The sequence below is a fragment of the Pleurodeles waltl genome, chromosome 6 (assembly GCF_031143425.1).
Source record: "Pleurodeles waltl isolate 20211129_DDA chromosome 6, aPleWal1.hap1.20221129, whole genome shotgun sequence".
In the NCBI taxonomy this organism is placed as follows: Eukaryota; Metazoa; Chordata; class Amphibia; order Caudata; family Salamandridae; genus Pleurodeles; species Pleurodeles waltl.
This window is the reverse complement of record NC_090445.1, coordinates 1,272,174,538-1,272,195,957: the sequence shown is the minus strand read 5'-3', so window position 1 is coordinate 1,272,195,957 and position 21,420 is coordinate 1,272,174,538. Positions and strand designations below refer to the sequence as shown.

The window sequence follows — 21,420 nt, the reverse complement described above, 5'->3', positions numbered from 1 at the left end:
GTGCCCTTGATGATAAGAGGGCAGATTATAAGGGTGGTTGTCACTTCCAGGGGAGTGGTGGACTAGCCCAACCTATGGCTGCCCGATTCACAGGGTCTGTGGGTACAACATCTTGGGCCATGCAGGGAATGGGAAGTTGCAGGCAACAGTGGCTGGGAGATTAGAAACCCGGCTAGAAGCCCCTTCCATTGCTGAGAAAGGCAGATTGGGGCTGGTGAGGGGCCATGGAAAGCCCAAGGACCTGGCCATAGCCCTGCTGTCCTTAAAGTGCTCCAGGGCTGAATCAGTCTGATCTCCGAAAAGACAGGAACCATCAAAAGGCAAGCCCATAAGCGATGCTTGGACAGCCCCAGAAAAGCCAGCGCAGTGCCGTAAGGCCAGTGTAGAAACTACTCCAAGCAAATCAGTGGTATCCAGTCCACATCTGATTTTGAGCTTAGCTGCATATCTCCCGTCAGCAACAGCCTGGGAGAGTATGGCCCAGGCCACCCACTGGACAGTTGGCAGCCACTGCGCCACCATATCCCACAGTGTGTGGGAGTAACAGCCCAAAAGGCATGCAGTGTTCATGGACCACAGCGCCAGGCTTTTGGAAGTAAGCATCTTCTTCCCTGGAGTATCCAACCTCTTGGATTCTATATCCAGAGGTGTGATAGGTAATGCACCAGGATTTATATGGGAGGTAGCAGTTTGAACCACCAAGATTTCCAGGATAGGTTATTGTGTGAGGAAGTTGGGGTCCTTTGGGTGGGGTGTAATGGCAGGCAATCGTCCTGTTGTACTGGGCTTGGACCAGGTCCCAAGCAGGACATCCATAAGGGCTTCATTAAAGGGGAGCATCAGTTCTGGAGGTGAGGGGGTCACTCCTGGCAGAAGCACCTCCGTCAATACATTTGCCTTGACTGCCACAGAAGGCAGGGTAAGGTCCAAGACCTCGACAGCCCTTCTCACCACCACTGCAAATGATGCTCCCTCCTCCATAGCCAAGGTAGGGGGAGAAAGCATGACAGTATCAGGAGATGTGTCCAGTTCGCTGGCCTCTGCCAAATCCTACCACTAGTCCAAGTTTGGTTTGAAAAGCTGGTATTCTCAAGGGTCCGGCAAACCCTCTGAATTCTCCCTGAGTCCTTAACCATAAAAATAAGGTCAGCTCTGGCCTGTAAGGCATGGCTCCAGTCGGAGTCGGTATTGGGTTCTTGGGTTCCGTGTCGGGGATCAGAATGGAGGCTGTGTCGTGAGAGTTGACATCGGGGCCGGGGAAGGTCAAGATGGTACGACCGGCACCAGTCCAGATCCAAAGGCCCGGACTGGTGCTGGAGCAAATGGCATGGATCCAGTAGGTGTCCCTCCGAATCCGTGGGGCCTGAAGGTACACCAGCAAGAGTGGGCTGCTCAAATATGAGACACATGGCCTCATAAAATTCCTTAAGTTGAACAGGGGTCCCAGAAACGCAATGAGGCATGAAGACAACCCAGGAGCTGACTCAACCATGAAACCAGGCCTCGAAAGCAGACACTCCGTTGTCTCGTTGCTCAACATATAAAGGTGAAGTCGAGGACCTCTTCGACTTCTTGCTTTCCTTCTTGCGATGGGACTTACCCGAATGACCCGCCGAGTTAAAGTGCGACAAAAATCTTGGACTCTGGGATCGTCATGGCATTGTATGTCGAGCTGCCAGAAGTTTAAGGGATCGCTCCATAAAGACTTTCGGGTTCATGGTGCAACAATTGGAACAGGCTTTCGGATCATGGTCACCCTAGGAGCACCAAAGGCATACAAAGTGCGGAACCGTCAGAGACCTTAAGCGGTGACAAGCGTTGCAGGGCTTGATGCCGGCTTTCCGAGAAGACATCTACCGCTGACGATGCCACATGGACCCAAACAATGCCACTACTAGCACACAGGGGTACTGCTCATAAAATTTTTCCGGATCCAGTATGACACATGGAGATAATTCTTAAGTAAGGAATCTGTAGCTAGAAGACTCTTTCATAAGAATCATTCAATTCTGCGTCCATCGTTGGAGTGTTTATGCAGATCTCCGTAGACTTGCTCTGATTATATAAATCTTGATGCCGCTATTAAGAATGTGTTTACATCACTGACCTAAACTGAACATTATGAAAATAAAACTGCCATGGTTTGGAGTTCAGCACCTATTTTTGATGTTATCAAGATCCTGATGGGGTTATAAGTAGACAAAGATAAAAATATACTGTTTTGTCCCAGATATGGGAGCCTGGCCCGATTTACACCTCTTGCTACTAAGTTGGAGTGATGAAAATATGCCTTAGGCAATGGATCAGTGATGTAGAGAGCAATATTAAACAAGTGCTAGCAAATTTTGTATATTGCGGATTTTATATAAAAATTTACTCATTCAAAATTAAAAACAGATTAATAACAAGCATTTGCAATGCAACAGGTCTCGCGTTTGCTCGTGTTAGAGCTGATAGCGTTGTAAACTCCTAACCCGACTTTTCACTGGTAATGAAACCTATCGGCAAAAGTGCATTTATGTACGTAACCCGAAAAAGTGCAATTAACTGTGTAAAGCGCTCGACTTCTGCCAAGCGAGATCGCGCTGGGAAAATAGAGAAAATGTAGTCCACGAGTCGGACAGAAAACAGCGAGCCTCATGTTTTCTGTACTTGGTCGATGCGCTCGAGGAGGGCTATCCACCGGAAAAGGCATGACGTGCATGCCTTCCACTAATGAAATCAAGCACATTCTAACAGGCAAGCCCACAGGCCAATGACAGACACTGACGAAACGTGGAAAGGGCTCCGAGCCCTTTTTAATTACTAAAGCGTCTCGCTTAGCGAAACAGGCTCGACCCTAAAAACGGTTTGCTGCTTGAGTATCACTTGAAACGTACAAATACATTAAATTAATAGGAGGTCTTCAGTTAGCATGAGTAGATCTACTTGTAACATTCGGCGCTCATCTTTGACATGTCCAAAAGATTTAGGGTTTCTGATTATCTATTTAGTGGAAGCAGCAGACACTTTTTTCCAAAGCTCCATATTAGAAGCAGTTAATGAGGTCACAAGAAAAAAAATAGGTATTTTCAGCAAAACAGGGCAGTGCCACAAGACCCTGGCATCACAGATATTAAAGCTTTGCATCTGTAAAAAGAGAGCACAATGCAATGTCGTAGTGTTTGCAGTTTCATAAGTAGTTTCAAATTGCTAATCTTCTGTTGCACTTCACTAGTAGCAACTACTGGTATGTTAAGTATGCTCACACAATAGGGGAAAGAAGCAATGGTACATATCACGTTTGTGAATTCTTCCACAGTTGGAACTGTGTGGCAAGGGTTGGGCCACTGAGCTGCAATAACTGCGGTCACTGTCAAAGCTATCATTAAACCTCCAAGTCCTCCCCTCTGAACTGCTTTCCCAGTGCACAAACCTTATTTGTCATATTGCAGCCAATGCCAATCATTGCAATACCTAATGTATTTTGAATTTAAGAAGGGAGATCTAATGCAAATACCACCCCATCATAAAAAGCACTATGTACAGTTCATTGTAAGCTGTCTTTTAGTCCAGCACGGTTTTAATGCACCCATCCCTAGGGAAGAGAGAGAGAGCCACCAGCACTGCAAACCAGAGGTAAGGAGCATTCCAGTAGTTTTAAGTGGGAAATATAATTTACCTATACCTAAAGAACAAGTTACTTACCTTTGGTTAGCCTTATATGGTAGAAACTATCTAGCCACAGATTCTTTACCTTCGACTATTACCCATGTGTCTGAATGGATCAGGAAAATCTTGATCAGTACCTCTGTGCACTGGTAGGCTCGGCGGCGTCTGCACTGGATGTGACATGTGTGGTACCTATATTGGTGCCACCCCAGTGCGCTATTAGTTTCCTTATGTGGTTCTTTCCGCACCAGAGGCGTAGACATACGTCAGAAGGCTGATTACCAGTATGCAGAAATTAAGAGACAACAAGGATCTTTTAAGTAGGGAGACTAATTTTCAGAAACAGTGATTGGGAGAGTCGCTAAGGAATACTGATAGAAACTTCTAGCTGCAAATTCCTTACCTTAGAATTTATACCAAAGCGGTACCATCCAGGAGGTGGGTCTGTGAGCTGGTTCAGACCAACAAGCCCTTGCAGGCCGAACGGGCAAAGTGCTCATCGAAATGGAACTGTCAACGCAGTATTGGTTAGCCAACATATGCAAGGATGCCCATGTCACGGTCTGAAAGATGTCTAGGCCTGGGACTTTGCAAGCTAATGCAGTGGTCACAGTTTTGGCTCTGGTGGAATGATCCCACAAGACCCAAGGGGCTGCTTTCGGGCCAATACAGAGCAGGTCTTAATGCAGAGCACAACCGATTTGGAGATGGTCCATTCCTGCTCTGCTTTTCCCTTCTTTGCTCCTGTGAACCCAACAAAGAGCTCATCGCCCACCCGATGTTCTTTAGTGTGATCAATGTATTTTGTGTAGAGGAACAACACTGTTTCCTCGTGCAAATGTTGGGTCTCTCCTCCTTCTTGAAAGGGCGAGGCAGAGCAGAGAAGGTAGGCAGTGCGATACTTTGGCCAACGTGCAAAGGTATCATCTTCTGTATATATGACAAAAAAAAAAAGAGAGAGAGGGACAGGCTCCCAGAACCACTTTGTCTGGAAAGAAGTTGGTGAACAGAAAGCACTTGCAGCTTTCTGACCCTATTGGCCAATGTGATAGCTACCAAGAAAACTGTCTTGATCATCGGGAATCTTATGGAGCAACTTTGCATGGACTCAAAAGATGAACACATTAAGAATGTCAGAACCACATTAAGGTCCCAATGGGGTATAACAAAAGGTTTGGGTGGAAACATATGTTGGAGGACCTTTAGAAAACATATCACAACTTAACAGGGAGGAAAGAGATGGCAACTGCAAAAAAGCTGGGATGGCCGAACAATATTCCTTAATTGAACACAGAGCAAGAACTTGACGGGCTAAAGACAAAGCATTTAGAAACACTTCAGACAAAGGTGAGGACAAAGGATCAACACGTTTGTCCATGCACCAAGCCATAAACGTTTTCCCAACATCAGGGGTACACAGTTTTTGTGGGGGGGGGGGGGGGAAACATGGCTGCCAAGATAAGCTCATAGAATTCGGGAGGGAGGTCAAAGACTCAACTGTCATTGTTCAGCCTCCATGCATGAAGCCTGTCCTGTTTCTGTGACAGGAAATCCTCCTGAAGGGGCAGCCTGATTCCAGGACTGATGCTCATCCTCAGGAATTTGGGATACCATACTCTCCAACCCCAATCCGGATCCACAAGGATGACTTGGGCCCGATCCATCCTGACCTTCTTCAGAACTCTAGACATGAGTAGGGTTGACAGGAAGCTGTGCAGGAGTCCTGAGCCCCATTTGAGATGAAACACATTGCCAAGCCAAAGTCGCCTTGGAAGCTCCAAGGGGCAAAACTGCTTACATTCCACATTGTCCGCAGTGGTGAACAGATCTAATCAAGGTTCTCCCCAGTAGTGATACACACCTTGCACCACCTCCAGATGTATATGCCATTTGTGATATGCGAGTTATCAATGACTGGGTTTGTCTGCCCTGGCCTTCAGAGACCCCACCAGATGTTGCACAACCAAGAAAATTTCCTACCATTCCAGCCATTTCCAGAGAGGCACAAAATCCAGGACCCCACCCTGCCTCAGTTGATTCAGTAACACATGGCAGTGGTGTTGTTCTTCAACACCTTCACTCGCAGGTCAATGCGGAGTTGATACTACGCTGAGGTCCAGAGTCCTCATGTTCACCTCTCAGATCGCAACCTCAACCCTTCATTGACGCATGTCACCACTGTGACATCTGGGTGTGAAAGGGAGAGGGATCTGCCACTGACCAAACTGCAGTTCGTCAGCCACCACTGCAGATATTTTGTTGTTCCCTCCAATATCTGGACCAGGTTGGAGAGATTCCCATGACACTGCACTCACTGGATCTTCAGGTCCCACAGTAGAGACCTCATATGCCGCAGGCATGCTTCACCAGCAGGACACAGACCATGGGCTCATTAACCGCCAAGTCAATCGCAACAAATCCCGTGATAGAGGCGGAAGTATCGGAATCATAACCCGAATATCCGGGACTAGCCCTTCTTGAGAATAGACATTGAACTGCAATAGAAATGGGACAGCCTGTGGATAGGGGAAGATTGGAACCCCTGACCTCTGCAGATGGGCTGCAACCATTGATGTGACTTTTGTGAACACCTGAGAGGCACTGTAAGGCCAAAGGAGAGACCAGCAAACTGAAAATGCTTATGGTCTACTGTAAACTGCAGGCAATGCCTGTTGAGCTTGCTGGATGGGTATGTGGAAATGTGAATTCTGCAAGACCAATGCTTCTACCCAGCTGCCATGGTCTAGGGCAGACAGGAACTGAGCTAATGGAAGCATTATGAATGTCTCTTTCTTCAGGAAGTAGTGATGTCGGTCTAGTATAGGGTGGGGGTCGCCATCCTTCTTTGGTATCCAAAGTAGCAGAAATAGCAAACACGACCTACTTCCAATGTTGGCAAACCCTCAATGGCTCATTTGGCTAAAAGATTCTGCAATTCCCAATGCAGCAGGAACAGTTGGTCCAACAGTTCTGAGGATGGTGGTCTAGTCATGGTGAGTGATGGCCTTGACTAACAGAATGACATTATTTGGAGCAGTGAGTGACCGGAAGGCTTAAACCAGCCTGTCTGTGGTGCACAATGCTGCATTGCCATATTCTAACCCAGGCTGGCTAGTTGCAGTCAGCCTCCGCAGGAGGAAGAGGACTAGCAACAGTAGAACTCAGCCAATCTCTGATTTGAAAACATTATATTGGACTCTGCACATGCTGCGACAGCATCATCACAGACCAGACTGCATCTAGTCATTATACAACCAGGTAGTGCTGTATGTTTGCACAGCCGACAGCTCAGGACTGCATGGCCCAGTCACGTGGATCAGTATGTGGCCTGAAGTCACCTGTGTAAGGCTGTTGTAATAACTGGTGGCGTGCACACCTGTGGGTTTCCCGCTCTACCCTTCTTTGTTCACCTGGTAATTACTCCTATTTTCCCCTCACAGCCGTTTTCCAGGCACTATCCAGTAGTCCCCTTCAAACCCAGTTTTTCTACTTGTCTTCCACTCTTACTTTCTCCTCTTTTACTCCATTCATCCCCACTTCCCCATTTCTCCTTTACAAGTCACAGCTTCTCTCTCACCCAGTAACGAACTAGCACTCTTCTTCCCTTCCTTTCTCTTCTTAGAGGCAATCTGTTTTTCAACCTTTTTCCCCTCCCTTGTAAAATCCATCACTCCTCGTGTCCGCTCTCCTCTCATTCTTTGTTTCTCCTCTGCTTACTCTCCCCTCGTCCTTCCATACCTTTCCTTTCCATTGCCATAGCTCTCTGGCTGTTCTGCATTCCCCTGGCACCTCTCCTCCAACAAAAACTGTTAAAATCCTGGGGTAATACAAGCAGAGGTAGTGGGAGCTGATAGAGATCCTACAGAAAACCAGATGATGCTTGGCAAAACTGTAGCAGAAAATCACAGAGAACGTCACAATGAGTGTTACTGGGTGATGGAGGAATAAACAGTGAGAAGAAAAGAACTTGCAAAACACACTGAGTAACTGACGCACAGACCGGCTGCATCTCATAAGCGTGAATGGTGCAAGTACCACTAAATCTCTTGCTGTGGGTGGAGGCTGTGCGCATCAATACCCAATAATGACTGCATAGATATATTGAGTACCGATATCTCAGTCCACCCTCCTTGCAGGCAAAGACTGTATGTATCAGCACCCACACTGGTGACTATTGTGGGTATCATACCTTCAACAGTATGGGTACAGGTATCTCCTAATCTCATTAGTTCAGACTAGTGTTAGCATTACCCTCTCAGACATGAGAACTGCAGATGAGGGCAGCATGTTTCAATAACTGATGGTGGAGACACATCGGTCAGTGGGTCTCATTAGCTGCAAGCTCTGCCACCATGTGCATAAGTTAAAACTTAACATGTCATCTGCAGACATATTGAGGCCAATGCTTGACCTGTCCAATCATATCCAACTACTGAGGTCATCAAGTGCCATCAATGGGTATTTCACAGCCAGCATAATGCTGCCACATGTCACCTCAGACAAATTCAAAACACGGTCATTTTGTGCTACCTAAGGACATATCCAGGCTAGCACTCTTACCAAATGCTAATTGTAGACATTATCAGTCCACTACTATGAGCTGTCTACAGAAATACTCTAGGCATTATCTCCCCTTAAAGCCTCCATCCCACTCACTCCTCCATTCTTATGAGGTTCCCTGTCAAATCCTCGTCTTCTACACACTCCCAACTAACAGGATTATTCTCTACTGTCCTATACACACCCCTCCTCTACATCAGTACTGCAATACCCCAGTCTGCAAGTGCTGTTCCCCATTTGTTCTCACTGATTTCTATGCTATGCACCTTTCCCTGTTTTCTAGTTGGGCAGATGCCATGTACTATGCTGTGCACTTTTCCTTTTTTCTAGTTGGGCAGGTGCCATGTACATGCTATGTACTTCAGTTTGTGTATTATTTTATGCACTTAGTAATCTTTCATTCAGCCTCATATTTTCAGAATGGAAAACATTAATTTCTAATTATTCACAACAACATCACTGTTTGTGTATCTGAAACAACAAACAAGCGCTGGCAACCCCAATAGGTCTGACTCGCTATAGGTACAGGTATGTGTTTTTTGTTGTGTGACATGCAATAACAGAAAGAGGTACTCAATTTCAGGTCAGATGTAAGAAGCCCAGGATTTTAGTCTACATTATTTAACAGTCATCCTTAATTCAATAGGTCACACCACTTGGAAAGGATTTCTAAATATGCTTCTTTGGCCATATCCCTTTTAGAAACCTCTTCACCTTTTTCATTCCACTTATAGCTCTGATCAGAAGGTTTCACACATTCTGTGTCTATTGAAAAATGACGTGATACATAAAGGCACTGGTGCCTTACACATTAGTTTTTATATAACTGGCACTGTTACATTGCTGGCGAACAACGAACACATTTGTTACTTACTTTATTATAAACATTAAACCACTCAGGGTGGTGGTCTAGTTTTTCAGCCTGCAGTGCCACTCTGGTCATAAATCCAAACGCCTGTCAATGAGAAAAGTGACGTTAAAATTGAATATACATTGCATTGCATTGCTGTTGCATTTAGATAGTGCATACAAGTGTCAAATATTACCAGTAAAGAGGCAGGACAGTAAAGAATGCTGTAATATATCAATGGCATCCCAAGAAGACCAAGCTAACTTTGTGGTATTCACAAAGACAAAATATTGTTTACCAATCAAGCTTTAAGCAATCTATTAACAATATAAGAAAAGTGCACCAAAGTGTACTGGGATTGCCTTGGCCTACACATTTTCAGAAAATGCTCTCTGGTAGAAGCAGGTTCTCACCAGATTGTATTTCAGTCAATTTGCAGGCTTGCAGTGCTTAGCAAATTTTCAATTGACAGGACATAAGTGTAAGAGGTAGGTGTGTATAGGTAGGTGTGTGTGTGTGTATAGGTAGGTGTGTGTGTGTATAGGTGTGAGTGTGTAGGTGTGTGTGTATAGGTGTGTATAGGTGGGTGTGTATAGGTGGGTGTGTGTAGGTGGGTGTGTATAGGTGTGTGTGTATGTATGTGTATAGGTGTGTGTGTGTATAGGTGTGTGTGTGTGTGTATAGGTGTGTGTGTGTGTATAGGTGTGTGTGTATAGATAGGTGTGTGTGTGTGTATAGATAGGTGTGTGTGTGTGTATAGATAGTTGTGTGTGTGTGTGTATAGATAGGTGTGTGTGTGTGTGTATAGATAGGTGTGTGTGTGTGTGTGTGTGTGTGTGTGTGTGTGTGTATAGATAGGTGTGTGTGTGTGTGTGTGTCCACAACCAAAGATGGCCACCTAACTGAGAACTCTGCTGTGGCTTATACTTACAGCCAGCAGGACAAGAAGGCACATGTTTATGTGTATGCTGAGGTGTCCTAAGTTTTCATTCAAGGAGAGGCTTTCTTTTTATGTTTTTCTCTGCCGCGCCTGCTGTAGAGGTAGGCGCTGGTTGCAGCTGTGATTTTCATCAAATCAACGTTTGTCATAGATCCTGTGATGGATGTGTATTTCTCAAGCAAATGCTCTGTTGTTGTTTGGCACAGTAATCTGTGCCTCAATTATGTGATGCTACAACCTGGATGGTTACTTTGCAGTATGCATTTTTTACTTTAGATCCATTATTTTTAATTGGCATGCCACCTGTAATGGAGCTCTACTGTAAGTCTCTGAATAACAGCGTGAACATTTATTTTGAAGCATGTTGTATTGACTTTTGTTAGACCTGAAAGCCTTAGGGTGATCACCCCTAACTTTTTGCCTGCCTCCCTCCACTTTTTAGATACTGTTTTTTAGACTCTGCTCACATTACCACTGCTAACCAGTGCTAAAGAGCATATGCTCTCTCCCTTTAAACATGGTAACAGTGGATCATACCCAATTGGACTATTTAATTTACTTTTATGTCCCTAGTATAGTGCAGTATGTGTGTCCAGGGCCTGTAGATTAAATGCTACTAGTGGACTTGCAGCACTGATAGTGCCACCCACTTAAGTAGTCCCTTAATCTTGTCTCAGGCCTGCCATTGCAAGGCCTGTGTGTACAGTTTTACTGCCAATTCAACTTGGCATTTGAAAGTACTTGCCAAGCCTAAACCCCCCCCTTTTCTACATATAAGACACCCCTAAGGTATGCCCTAGGTAACCCATAGGGCAGAGTGCTGTGTAGGCAAAAGGCAGGACATGTAATGTAGTTCACATGTCCTGGTAGTGTAAAACTCCTAAAGACGTTTTTACACTGCTGTGAGGCCTGCTCCCTTCATAGGCTAAGATTGGGGCTGCCCTCATACATTGTTTGAGTGGTAGCTGCTGATCTATCTGAAAGGAGTAGGAAGGTCATATTTAGTATGGCCAGAATGGTGATATAAAATCCTGCTGACTGGTGAAGTTGGATTTAATATTACTATTTTAGAAATGCCACTTTTAGAGAGTGAGCATTTCTCTGCACTTAAATCTTTCTTTGCCTTACAATCCACATCTGGCTGGGTTTAGTTGACAGCTCCTTGTGTATTCACTCAGACACACCCCAAACACAGGACACAGCCTCACTTGCATACATCTGCATTTTGAATGGGTCTTCCTGGGCTGGGAGGGTTGAGGGCCCGACATTTGCATGTCAAAGGACAGTAGCCTGCCCTCACACAAAGGACTGCCACACCCTCTTCTGGGACCCTGGCAGACAGGATTGAACTGAAAGGGGACCTGGTGCACTTCTAAGCCACTCTTTGAAGTCTCCCCCACTTCAAAGGCACATTTGGATATTTAAACAGGGCCTATGCCCCTACCAATTCAGACACTTCCTGGAGAAGAAACTTGAACCAGAACCTACATCCTGCCAAAAAGAACTGCTTGGCTGCCCAAAAGACTCACCTGTCTGCTTTCTGTGAAGGACTTCTGCCTTACTGTTGCCCTGCTGCCTTGCTGCTCTCTGGCTGTGGTGAAGAAGTGCTCCCCGAAGGCTTGGACAGAGCTTGCCTCCTGTTCCTTGAAGTCTCAGGACCAAAAAGTCTTCATCTCTACAAGAAGGACTCCTTGAGCAGTGAAATTCGCCGCACAGCCTGCCAGAAATGACATACAGCCTGCACCGTGGTGAAAATGTCACTGCACGCCAAACCGGAATGACGCAGCCTGACTTCGCAACGAGAAGATCGACGCAGCGCCAGCGCAGCGACCAGAAATTTGACGCACGGCCCACTGGATCGACGCACAGCCGAGCTGGAACGACGCAGTCTGACTTCCAGAGAGGAATCGACGCAACGCCCACAGGATCAACGCAGCTCCTGAGACTTCATCCTGCCAGCGCATGAAATCCACACATCGTCCCTGGGGCGTCTGAAAACCCACAACCCGAAGAGGATCCACGACCGAGCGTCAGAAATCGAAGCACATCTGTCCCTGCGTGAAAACTAAACAACGCATCGCCGTGAGAGCCCTGAGAAATCGACACACACCCCTTTGTCTCCACGCATTTCCTCCTCTGCAGTTCTTTGCAGAGATTTTTCACGCGAAACAGGTAGTCTGTGCTCGAAAGAGACTGTTTGCTTTTAAAAGACTTAAGACACTTTATATCATTTTTCAGTGATATTTCAACATTTACTTATCTCATCTTTAATCGTTTTGACCTGCATTTATCCAGATAAATATTATATATTTTTCTAAACACTGTGTGGTGTATTTTTGTGGTGCTATATTGTGTTATGGTATGATTTATTGCACAACTACTTTACAGACTGCCTTCTAAATTAAGCCTGACTGCTCAGTGCCAAGCCACCAGAGGGTGTGCACAGGAACATTTGGATTGTGTGTGACTTACCCTGACTAGAGTGAGGGTCCTTGCCTGGACAAGGGGTAACCTGACTGCAAACCAAAGACCCAATTTCTAACAACTTTGAAGTAATTATTTCTAAAGGCAGCCTATTTTTTTAATGATATAATATTGTGTCTTGCATGGGTAGGTTATGGAAGCCAAATAATACATTTTTACTTGCAGCTGTGCCCTTAAATTTGATATCCTATATAAAACTAGTGGAGGTTAACGTTGTGTTTACTAAGGTGATGATTTCCTCTACCATACCTAAACGATTTGACTCAACTTCCTTTTCCTCAAAATCTAAAACTGCTACCAAGAGGCTCAAGCAAGATCCTCTTTCACCTGACAAGCCATCCTCACCCATTTCTATGGATATACTACTTGAAGAAATGAAGATGCTGCATCATTTTGTTTAGGAAACCAATAAATGGATCTAGAGCTTAGATGAAAAGTGGTCTCTCACTAAAAGAAGTGTTCCCGAGGTGAAACAAATGTCAGTGATATTTAGGATAACACACACAAAATGGGTTAACCAGACAAAAAGAGAGAGCAATGTTGAAAAAGCAGTCAATAGACTCGGAAAACAGGAACTGGTGTAATGATCTATGCATTGATGGCCTTCGAAAAATAGAGAGCAACTATTCTGGCTCATCTTTTACTTCCTTTTTACTCAACCTGTTAACTTGCCACCATCAAATATACAAAACATTCCAAAGGCATACAGACTTGGTTAGTGTCTAGCTACAGATGCTTTTTTTTTTTCACACCCAGGGGTGTTATCTTATTTCTAGAATTCACTGATCTCCTCAAAGTAGTTAACGCAGCAAAAACAAAGAAACAATTGCTTTGGTCGGGGTGGATTATTTTCCTCACTTAAGACAGTGCCAGATTTACTGCAGATTTCTTGACCTTTGTCCATCTCTCCACTCGGCGGGCTTGCTATGGACTATTTCACCCATTTGTGTTCAGACTCACCCTTAAAGAAGACCATCAGTTGTGATAATCCAGCACATCCTAGGAAGTTTAAAGATGACCATATGAATGCGGTCATAGATACACCTGGTCCTTTGACATTAATAGCCACCTTCATTAAAGCCTATATCATAGATTCATCCTGGTTATCATGATTATTTGTTCCTCTTGACATAACTTTGCTTCGTCTGACTATCTTTTGTAAATAGGATTTCTTCATTTATGTCTTACTCCCGTCTTTTCTTGTAACAGGTTTTTTACATTATGTGACGTTCTTGTTTCTAACCTTCATGGTTACCATCGCCTCTGGCGTTGGCTTGTTTTTCTCCCTAGTTTTCTTGTCTGCATTCTGTGCCGTCCCCACCCCGCTCTCCTTTTTCAGTCCAGACAGGTACGTTCTTCTTAGTGGCCATTTGGCGGACATAAACTGTCTCTTTGCGTTTGTCTTAGTTCACTTTTTCTCTTCTTTTATGTTATATTCTTCTTCATTACTCTGCCTATCTCCTCTTCTAATGTTTATACTCCTTGGTGTACTTGATTTTTAGTTGTTTATTTTTCATTTGTTGCTCTATTACGTTATTACTGGAGATCACATAGGGTATGTTTACACAATTCTGAGTTATTTTGTGGAAGGTTAAAGGTTTGAATAACCATATAAAAGCGGCTGCGAGTTCTCTCTCATTTGGGTAAATTTAATCCTGATCTGGTTTTGTCACAATAGTATCATCTCATTGAACTCAAGGCTTTGAAACTTGAACGATTTTGGGTAGGCACATTTGTTTCTCCTCTGAATAATAAGAATAATGAAGTTGTTATTCCAGGCAACAAAAAAATAGGTTTTAAATCTTATCTCAGAAATTGAGGATGAAGACAGGTGAATTAATACCATTCTTTTGACAGTGTTCAATGTATATGGTCCCAGGCAAACTGACTACAAATGTTGGTCTAATCTTGCCACAAACCCATCAATATGAGGATGATTATTTCTTATTCAGTGTGATTGTAATCAGATTATGGAACCCCTTTTCTATATCTTAATGTTATTCCTCATAAAATGTATAAACAGTTTAGCTCCAGAATTTCCCAAAGAGCTTTGATTGACTCCTGGAGGATTTGTAATCCTACTTCGTGAGAATATACTTTTTATTCTTGAGTTCACGACTCCCTTACTGGATTGTATCACATATTTTTAGGTAAAAGGCTGGCTCAAAGCATTGTCTATACTGTGACTGGGTCCATTCTGATTTCAGATCATGCCCAAGGATTACGGATTTGGATTTAATGCGTGTTCTGAGTCAATTGGGTAGGTGGAAATTTAACAACTCTTTGTTAGCAGAAGCTAATTTTCTTTGTCCTTTACGTACTTAGTTTATTTTTTTCAGATATATAATGATCCCTATAAATCACTTCAATTCATATGAGATACATTTACAGACACTACTTATAACTGAATTTGTATCTAGAGAAAGGAAAACATTTTTTAAAGAACACAAGTTTTTGCTTGCCTCTTTCAAACAACTGGAACAACTATTTTATTCCTCTAAATCAATACTCTTTTACAAAATTGAATAAAGGCTAAAATGCACTTCAATAAAATTTCTACAAATATTGTCATCACCATCTTATTCATAAGTAGTGCTTGCTATTATGAAGTGTTACAACTGGGGGCTCTAGTTGGCAGAGGTATACACCCTTGTCCAAATAGGGACCACAATCCTAGTCCAGTTAAGTCACAACACAATCCAAATTATCCTGTGCCCACTCTCTGGCAGTTTGGCATGAGCAGTCAAGGCTTAACTTAGAAGCCGGTCGGCGGTTCGGCGATTTACCCAGCTGCGATGCAGGCTGTGTGTCCATTTCTGCAGGCATTGTGTAAATTTTCAACGCACAAGGAGTTTCTTTGACGAGGTGAAGTCTTTGTTGGCCCTGAGACTTCAGATACAGGAGGCAAACACAATCCAAGCCCTTGGAGCGCCCTTCAGGGGGAAGGCAGAGTCCTTTCAGCAGTCAGCAGCCAGCAGGGCAGCGATGCTTCTCAGCAAAGCAGTCCAGATGAGTCCTTTGGGCAGCCAGGCATTTCCTCTGACAGAGTGCAAATGTGGGTCCAAAAGTGTCTGATCTGGTGGGAGTCAGAGACCCAGTTTATATACCCACAAATGCCTTTGAAGTGCGGGAAACTTCAAAGAGTGGTTTTGAAATGCACAAGTTCCCCTTTCAGCAGAGTCCTTTCTGTTAGGATCCCTGTGGGAGGTTATCAGTCCTTTGTGTTTATCAGTCCTTTGTGTGAGGACAGGCCGCTGGCCTTTGAAATGTAAGCCCCTCCCCCCTTCCTGCCCAGGAAGACCTATTCAGTATGCAGATGAATGCAGATGTGACTTGAGTGTCCTGTGTTTACGGTTGTCGCGGGGGGGGAATGCACAAGGTGGCTGTCAACCAGCACAGACCAGACCAGACGTAGATTGGGGACAGGCTGTAAGGCACAGATGGAGGTAAGTGCAGAGAAATATCCACTTTCTAAAAGTGGCACTTCTAAAAAAGTAATAATAAATCCAGCTTCCCCAGTAAGCAGGATTTTCTATTACCATTCTGGCAATATCAAACAAGACATGGCTACTCCTTCCAGATTATAATCTACCACTTAAGAGTATATGACGGCAGTTCTAATGTTAGTCTATGAGAAGAGCAGGCCGCACAGTAGTGAAAAACAAATTTTCTCTACCAGGACATATAAAACACATAAGTGCATGTCCTGCCTTTTACCTATATATCCCTCAGCCCTATGGGTTACCTAGAACCTACCTTAGGGGTGACTTACTTGTAGAAATAGGGGCAGGTAGTTTTAAATGCCAAGTCGAAGTGGCAGTGAAAGTGCACACACAGGCCTTGCAATGGCAGGCCTGAGACATGGGGAATGGGCTACTTATGTGGATGGCACAATCAGTGCTGCAGGCCCAATAGTAGTATTTAATTTACAGGCCATGGGCACATGAAGTGCACTTTACTAGGGACTTACATGTAAATTAAATATGCCAATTAGGTAGGAACCAGTGTTACCATGTTTTAGGGGAGAGAGCATATGCACTTTAAGCACTGTACACCAGTGGTAAAGTGCTCAGAGTCCTAAAATCAGCAAAACAAGTGTTAGAAAACTGGAGGGAGGCAAACAAAAAGTTGGGGGATGACCACCCTAAGGCTGTCAGGTCTAACGTGGAGGTAGTAATAAAGTTGGAAAACTACTAGCCAATATCTTGAGATTTTAGAAAGCAACATACTAATATAGACCATTTACAGAACTCTCAAGGAGTTCACATTTTCGAATAAGATTATATGCTATGAATTTGAACATTGTTACAAATATTTATATACTCCAGCTATTGTCCCACAACAATCAGACATTTACATTTAGTTACAGGATGTTGAAAATCCTAAAACTCTACATATAGACTTCTTTTTTCTTGTTTTAGAAAAAGATGTGCCTCTAGGACATTTTAGATGCTATCTCTATACTTAAGAATGGCCAAACATCTGACCTGAATTGCATCTCTGTTGAGTTTATTCTATATTTCTATCACATATTAACACTAATATTATTGCAGTTATGTATATTTTTTCACTTTGTGCAATTCTACTAGTTGCACATTTCAGGAAGCCACAATGGGTTTCAAAATGAATGTTAACAAAGACCCTACTTTTTGGAAAAATTATTGGCCGATTTGTCTTGTCAGTGTTGATTAAAAAATCTTCACAAAAAATGCTAGACTTGCACGTATTTTTTTAATTTTTTTAAACCTTAGCTAATTGAGAAAGCGCATCCAGGTTTCATAAACGATAGCACTGCATCCAATAATACCTGAATATACTTTAATGTTCCAGCAACTCTTCCCATCTTTTTATTTATTTACTTTTTTTATTATTTATTTTAGCATTTATAAAGAACAACATCAAGCAAACACATCGGGGAGGTCATAAGCATGGATCATGACCAAATACAAAGTAAGTAACATTAAAGTCTTACAGCCAACAGCTTTGTACACACTAAAGAGGCAATTAAGGTCATAAATCACAATTATTATCTGAAACGCATCAGTGCAACCCCCCGATGTATAAAAGAAACAACATACAGACTACCTCCACAGCAGGGGGTGCAAAGCAGCGAGGAATAGAGACAGAAAGAGAGGATAGGAAGAAGATAGAGTGAGAGAAGATAGGGAACGCATTGCCATCAGATCAGCCATACATAGGAAACCAATGATGATGTGATGCAGCAGGTGGGCAAAGATATTGCACAAGTCCTGAGGGCGCTAAGGGTGGGAAGTTTTTGGCGAACAAGTCTCTAAAAAGGCACGCAGAGGGGCCCATATATCTCGCGGCCGAGATCTCTCCGGCATCAGGTCCCAGTAAATCATTAATTGGTCCTGACAATACGAAGCATCATGCAACCAATCCGAACGACGGGGAGTCTGCCAACCCCCCAGCACATCGCAACCCAACACTTTGCCAGCAGCAGAACAATCAGGCTCCTGTGCGCAGCAGGGAGTCCCTCAACACACCCCAGGAGGGCAAGCCTGGGGGTTTGCAGTAGCTTGGTCTCAGTCATCTCCTCAATCACCCGCAGCACCTCTGACCAGTACGCACACAGCATCCGGCAGCTCCATGCCAGATGCATGAAGTCTGCATCAGGGATCATGCATCTCTCACAATACGCCTCAGTCTGGAGGCCCATTTCTTCAGCTGAAGGGGCGTATAATACAATCGATGCAGAAAATTGAAGTGAATTAGGCGCAGTCTGTAATTGGGGGACAGCACCTGCTTGTGCGCGCAATAGCGTTGCCACTCTTCCTCTGAAATGGGCTCACCCAAGTCCACCTCCCAGTGGGCCCTGGCCGTAGCCTCCGTCAAGTCTTCCCATCTATGTTATCCTTTTGTGGCCATAGTAATTTTATGCTGAGAATGCCTTTGATAGACTAAGATGGGATTTTCTGTATACATTCTTGACCTAGCATGGTCTGGAACCTAAAATGAATTGCAGTATTTCACAACTTGGGCCTAAGCAATGGTGAATGCAAAAATCTTTCATTTCTTTACTCTCCAAAGAGCGGTTAATCAAGGTTGCCCCTTGTTCCTGCTTCTATTTATTTTATTTCCTTTATCGGATGGAGATAACATTTGAAATTAACAGCTTATGCTGATGATTTTCTCCTTTTCATTTCCATCCAGATATATCACTACCAGCTTTACTGTTTTCCCTGTCAGCCTTAGGGTGGCCTTCCCCAAAACCTTTTGCTCACTACCTTCCAGTTCTGCTGAAATTGGTTTTTGTTGACTTTAGAACTCTTTGCACTTTACCACTGATAACCAGTATTTATTTATTAGGTTCATTCGGTCTAGAAGTCTAGTCCATTTAAGATAGTAATAACAATCATACTTGAAAAAGGAATGTGATAAAAACATAGTAACAATATAAAACCAATAGACGTCAAAACATTGTAACAATAAGAACAGCAGGACAAAGCATTTCATCATATATATAAATACAATAAAATAAAACATAAATAGATATAATAAAAAAGGGGACAGAGCTAAAAACTAAAATGTAGAACTTTTTGTCTGGAGGGCCAGTGTGCACAACCAGAAGACAAAAAAGACTAAAATAGTCTAATTGGACTAAAAGGAAACATTATCAGAGTACCAATCAAAAAAAAAAAAAAAAAAACAACAGGAAAACTATATGGGAAGGCTATATAAGCTTGTGCAGTCTTGGTAGTCATAAGAAAGGCAACAGATTCGTAATGGAAATTTCCTACTAAAAGCAATACAAAAAGGATAAAAAGAGAAGATTAAAATCCTTCTAAAAACTAGTATAGAAATGACTCAGGAGCCTTTGGGTGCAATGAACTTGCGACGGATATACCAGGCCTCCGATAAGTATTTGGTAACTGGAATGGCAACCCTGGGAGAAAAATCATGTGTACAGATTCTAATGGCAGTTACTCTATCCTGAAATGACATGTTTTTACAGAGGGGGATAATCCACCTCTTTCTTGGTGTTTTGTACAAAGGGCAGAAGAATAATACATGCTCTGATGTTTCTTTACAATGTTGACAGAAAATACACCTATCGTTTGTAGCGATGTTAGAAGGCCAATGGGCCGTGAAACCATTGGTAGGCAATGTACCATATCTTAACTGCAGGTATAGAGTGCGTGCATACGGAGGGATAGGGAGGTTCAGGAAATTCTCAGCCCAGGGTTCATGCTTAATTTGAAGAAAATCCATTGTTAACCTACCCGCCCTCTTTTGGTGCAGGGAATCTTCGTTAACTTTCTCCCAATATCTGCTCGCAACAAATCTCCTAGCCCTATCAGGGATTTGATCCGGGTGGTTCCAATAATGGGAAAGACCCATTTTGTCCCAGGCAATTTTCATCTCTTTCAGCCAAGGGATTCTCTCCAATGCCTTGGGAGCGGCTATCAACTCTCTTATAGCCAGCCTAAATGGTTCTAGTTCAGCAGATTTCCATAGACGAATCCAGTAGGTAAGGGGTCTTAAGGCCGCTGTGGTTTTAATGCCATTTAAGCCAAGGTCAAGCCTTAAAGGGGTCATTGGAGTGCCCGTACCTAGCCTGGACACCTGCCTGAGGAAAATATTTTCCTTAGTTTGCAGAATGTCCAGGTTTTTATGGGACCCCCAAAGTTCCGCTCCATATAGGGCTGCTGCTCTGATTTGAACATTATAAATCTCCGCAAGAATGTTCAGAGGGGGGCTCGGAGCCTTTCTAGATCTGCAGACTAAGGCCCCACCTCTTTGGCTTATGATCAGAGCCCCTTTGTCAATTGCTGCCTTCCATTTGCCTGATGTAGATAATCTGAAACCCAAGTAATCAAACTCTTCAACTTTCTTCAATGGGGTCGAATTCATCTTAATATTAGTACGCGATCGTTTTTTAGAGGTAGTGAATATCATAAATTTGGTTTTCTTAATGTTTACATCTAAACCAAAATCACTACAATAAGCACAGAACTGATTAATCAGGTGTTGAATTCCCATTGGCGATTTTGAAAGTAGGATCGTATCATCTGCATATAGCAGGCAGGGGATTTTTTTCCCACCTAGTTTCGGAGAATCATTTATGCAGTTCTCTAGGTAGTGGATGCAATTATTAATGTAGAGCAGAAAAAGAGTAGGTGCCAAAACACAACCTTGTCTAACTCCTTTTTTGATAGCTACAGGGTCAGTCAGCTCGCCCCCCTGTCCACACCTGATTTGGGCAAAGGTATTTTGGTGCAACTGAGCTATGAGTTTCAGGAGGCCAAATGGCACTCCCATGTTTAATAATGTTGACCACAGCAGATTCCTGGGGATCAGGTCAAATGCGGCTCTTAGGTCTATAAAGACCACATAAAGGTTACCCCCCCCCCAGGTCAACATTCTTCCATTTTATTGACATAAATCTTAGAGCTTGGTCAACTGTGCTCACTGCGGGTCTGAAACCCGCTTGTAAATCAGAAAGGGCTTCAGACTCTATAATCCATTCCTCAAGGTGGGACAGAAGATGTTTCGCATAACTTTTTGGAAGTTATCGAGGAGACTAATTGGACGGTAGTTAGCCGGAATGTTTGGATTTCCTTTTTTGAAGATCGGTACAATTTCAGCCCCTTTCCAAGTAGATGGAACTGGTGCGCCTGCTGCAATAGCATTGCAGATAAAATTGAGGTAGGGAGCCCATATATCAGGTCTAGATTTATATAAATCACCTGGAATTTTATCTGGGCCAGGAGCCTTCCCCCATTTCAGGGAGTCTATTGCAGCTCTAGTTTCGGAAAGAGAAAAAGAAATTGGAATGATCTCTTGGTTTGTTGAATCATTGGGGGGCCACAGAGAAGCTTCTGGTGGACCTCCATAAAGTTGCCCAAAATGCTCTACCCAAGTTGCTGAGAGAATTGTAGAGCCAGGCGCGGCTGGGGAGTCACTGTCATTA

The 21,420-nt window shown here is 43.6% G+C and overlaps 1 protein-coding gene across 1 annotated transcript in view; it reads right to left on the bottom strand.

Moving 5' to 3' along the window:
* The window catches only part of PCBD1 (pterin-4 alpha-carbinolamine dehydratase 1), a 204,906-nt gene that overhangs the window by 5,063 nt on the left and 178,423 nt on the right, over positions 1-21,420 (bottom strand). The window contains exon 3 of the mRNA XM_069240570.1: positions 9,086-9,166. Coding sequence (XP_069096671.1) covers positions 9,086-9,166 — 81 coding nt within the window. The remainder of the gene's footprint in view (positions 1-9,085; positions 9,167-21,420) is intronic.